The sequence below is a fragment of the Aplysia californica genome, unplaced genomic scaffold, assembly GCF_000002075.1.
Source record: "Aplysia californica isolate F4 #8 unplaced genomic scaffold, AplCal3.0 scaffold00026, whole genome shotgun sequence".
Classification (NCBI taxonomy): Eukaryota; Metazoa; Mollusca; class Gastropoda; order Aplysiida; family Aplysiidae; genus Aplysia; species Aplysia californica.
In genome coordinates, this window is record NW_004797296.1 from 211,597 (window position 1) to 215,561 (window position 3,965).

General features: G+C 41.1%; 1 protein-coding gene across 1 annotated transcript in view; it reads right to left on the minus strand.

The window, feature by feature from the left end:
* Positions 1-3,965, minus strand: part of LOC101857924 (cyclin-dependent kinase-like 5) — a gene marked incomplete in the record, with an annotated part of 72,137 nt that overhangs the window by 23,782 nt on the left and 44,390 nt on the right. Inside the window, 2 exon segments of the mRNA XM_035973059.1 lie at positions 606-742; positions 2,921-2,966. Of these exon segments, the coding sequence (XP_035828952.1) occupies positions 606-742; positions 2,921-2,966 (183 nt within the window).

The following is a 3,965-nucleotide window of genomic DNA, read 5'->3' on the forward strand; positions in this document are numbered from 1 at the left end:
CCCCCCATCCCTGCGCCCCCTTTCACTTTCTCCATATTATCAAAGATAAGGTAATCTAGGCTTGAGTTACCCCCTCTTAAAACGTCTGGGAAGAAAAGATACAAACAGTTGTCTCATCTTCTTCAAAAACACAAAATTCAGACATTTCCCGGAAATTAACTCAAAAGTAGTACCCAAAAGTTGTTCTTCTCACCCTCTCTTTATTTTTTCTCTCTCAGCTTCTTTTTCCCCCATCTCTTTGTCTATCGTATCTTCTCCATACACTCAAACATGTGACAGAGATCTGAAATTCCCCTCAAATGTCTGGAAAAGAAGAGGCGCCAAAGGGTTTTTTTTCCCTCCATCTCAATAAACTCTTTCACCTTATCTGGAGTTGGGGTAGTTACAAGGAGTTAAGCACTACTGTAAACTCCTTGGGTAGTTACTAAATCTTTCAAGTTCCCATTTTTTCCCCGTGTCGTGTCAATTTTTTTTTAAATCGTGTATTTTTCCTCTCACTTCCTTTTTTGTGTTATTCTCTGTCGCCTTTTCTTTGTTCGCGTTCACTCCTCCCTCCCCTTTTTTAAATCCCCTAAATACATTAAAGAGACGAGGAAGAATCTCACCTTCTCAACATACTCGAAGACAAGATAGAGTTTTCCCTTCCGTTTGAAGGCTTCGCGGAGCTCCACAATGTTTTCCTGTTTGAGAGCTCGGAGCATTTTGAGCTCCCGCATGGTCGTCCGTCTGACGTCATCATTCTCTGTGGAAGGTGGGTACCGGGGTTGGGGTTGGGAGGAGGGGTGGGGGGTTGTTTAGCTACGAAATTCTGAGAGAGAGAGAGAGAGAGAGAGAGAGAGAGAGAGAGAGAGAGAGAGAGAGACAAACAGACTGACTGACACAGTACATTGAGAGATACAAACAGGTAGAAAATTAATACAAACACGGAGACAGACAGACAGACAGACCATTTTGAGAGATGCAGACAGATACTTGAACATGTTTGTCATTGGTAACTAGAAGACGTCCCCCGTTTCGTTTTTCCGTGAAATCGTTACGATTCGATTCCGCCATTCAAAGAACAGAAGACACTACACCCATTCAAAACTCCGAGCATTTATGGTAGAGATGAAATCAAGGAAGTCCTCTTGACTTAATATTTGAAAAGCCAGAGCAAATCTTCTTCTTCTTGACTCTGTGTGTGTGGGGGGGGGGGGGTCCCTCTCTTACGAATTACAACAAGTATGGGGTTCAGTAAAATCCCTGACAATGACAATCCTCGAGTACATCGAGCAAATAAACGAACCGGTCGAATCGGAATAGGATACGTGATCGACTTGACAAGGATGAAAACAGATCTTGAGGACATTTTCGTGTTGCTCGTATCATGGTTCAGTTATTAGATTGAATAAAAAAGAAGCACAGCGATCGAATAACACTCATTGAGTGTAAGAACAAAGAAAGCCCAAAGGAGAGAAACAGAAGTAGGACCTATCAATGTCACTCGCTTCATGTCCGGTGTAGGATGGCTAGCATACCTTGAGAGAATGCAAGCAATACACGCCAGAAAGAATAGAAGAAAAAAAATACAACGGAGTCCTCTTTAACTGAAATCTGTAGGACCGCCGGGTTCTTTTCAGTTTAGCTGTGTTTCCGATTTGGGGAGATTGTTCAAGCAGCGAAAAAAAACCCACCGGTAATTCTTGTTTCTTTCGGTTTACTTCTGTCTTCGGGTTATCCATGCTCGGTTTAAGCGGACTCTGTACAGTCTCATTGACCAATGATTATTATTTCTTATTTCTTTATTTTTATTACCATCATGGCACTGGACACACGGCTCAACAGATCTTTCATGAAGCATAGAATAGAACAGTGTGGAATAATGATGCCATGAGAGCGGGTGTAGGCCTACGATTCATTACGTCCACCAAAACAAGTCAGAAGGCATGGACGGTATTCATTAGCACCAGAAGAACTGAAAAGGTGAAATCCGAACACAGGGATCGGATTACTCGTAACCGGATATGCGTGATCGCGCAGTAAACAATTCGTGAACACACAATGGTGTTCGGTGTCACGTCGGTATGTAATAAAAGTCAATTGTAGTCCCTATCTGTTAAGACCTGCAAAAAATGAAATAGAAAACCAATCACCAAATTTCGGAGTATAATTCTATAACGATACCTAGCGCAAGCAATAATTTAGGAACACTGAAGATTTCCGTTTGCTTTTGTCTGTCCAGTTTTTAACCTATACAGAACAGCGGACTTTCACATAAAAAATAAAATGTGATTTTTAAAAACAATGGCTCAGGCGTATTTTGTTACGCTATATAGCAATCGAAACCGACAATGTTCTTAATTTTAAAGTTCAAAACTATGTAAAATCTGGCTCCGTCATATTCTTAGAGGAATATTGAATGCTACTTTCTTTTAAATTTTGCGGTCTGAAGAGTGCGTGGTTTCTCCAAAAGATGACGCAAAGAACGGCGTCTCCAGAATTATGTAGATGAGCGTCCACATAGCAAGACTGACTTATATAAGGGTTGTAATAGTAGCCTAGAGACAAGCACACGGACAAAATAACGTCCATTTGGGGCAAGGAAATGGCAAAACTGACATACAGGAACAAAAGAGAGAAAGAAAAGGAGTAAGGCACGATGTACAAGAGGCGCCTTTCATACCCACCTGTCTGACCTAGAACTCTTTTTTTTTTGGGGGGGGGGGGAGTTTTGCAGCGCTTCCAACTGCATAGGGTAAAAAAAACCCAGTAGAACTCTGGCACACAATGGCGGGTTATTATGTGCTAGACGCCCACGAAATAAGAGGCTGAACTTCAAGAACTCAGTGCAGATGACTTTAAGCACTTATAAATGTGGTTGTGGATAACACAGAGAACGTAAAGAACACTAAAAATTTCTGAAATTAGAAACTAATGTTACCTTCACTGTCCTTGAATTTCTTGATCGCCACCATTTCGCCATTTTCCTGTAAACAGAAAGTGAGAGAGAAATACAATGAAAATCAAGAACAATTCACGACAATTTTGCTTGAGACAGAAATAGACGTGCAGACATAGTTGTCTCCGTGTGTGCAGGTTTGGTTTGGTTTGATAAAAGTTTCATGGCACTTGCAATACTTTAGGTCATATAAATGAACAGAGTTACAAAAGAGTAGCAAACAAACAACACCAGAATATCCACCAACTGCCCAGACTGTTATTGACAACACAACCTCCATACGACATACAAACACTGGAATCTCGGTTATTGTTGGTTTTGTGTTGTTGTTGTTGTTGTTATTATTATTATTATTATCATTGTTGTTGTTGCTGCTGCTGTTGTTGTTATTGTTGTTGTTGTTTATGCTGCTGCTGCTGCTGTTGTTGTTTTGTCTTTTGTATATTTCTTCTTTTTTTCTATGCTATTCTTTTTTCGGGGGGGGGGGGTAATCAACAATCAAGAGACAACGAATATAATTACACAACGATCAAAACAGGACAGTGGTCAAGTTCTCTTGCTAAAATTCCATAATGTTATGAAGCCAAGTAAGACCTCATAACGTGGATTTGTTTTTCTTCAGTACATCTATCGGCACTACTGGGGTAGGACTATACTTCCACCAAGGCCTCAGTTTCAGAAACGACCTTGGCCAACACGCCCCGACTTTGGTCTCTCTTTATTTTTTATTGGTTTGTTTTTGTTATCTCCGGAATTGACCTCGCCTCTCGCGTGACCGAAGTACAGCGCGCAGCATAACGCACTTCACCTTTACTTCACCCTTTCGATTATAAATTCTTCTTCTTCTTGTTTTTCTCTTTCTTCGTGCCGTTCTTCCTGTCCCACGCTTCCACCAGCTCCCCTTCTTTCTTCTTTCTCCATCTACTCATTCTTCTTCCCTTTCTTCTTGTTCTTCTTCTCCTTCTTCCTTTTCTTTTCTACTCGTTCATTTTCTAATTTTCCCTCCTCCTCCTCCTCCTCCTCCTCC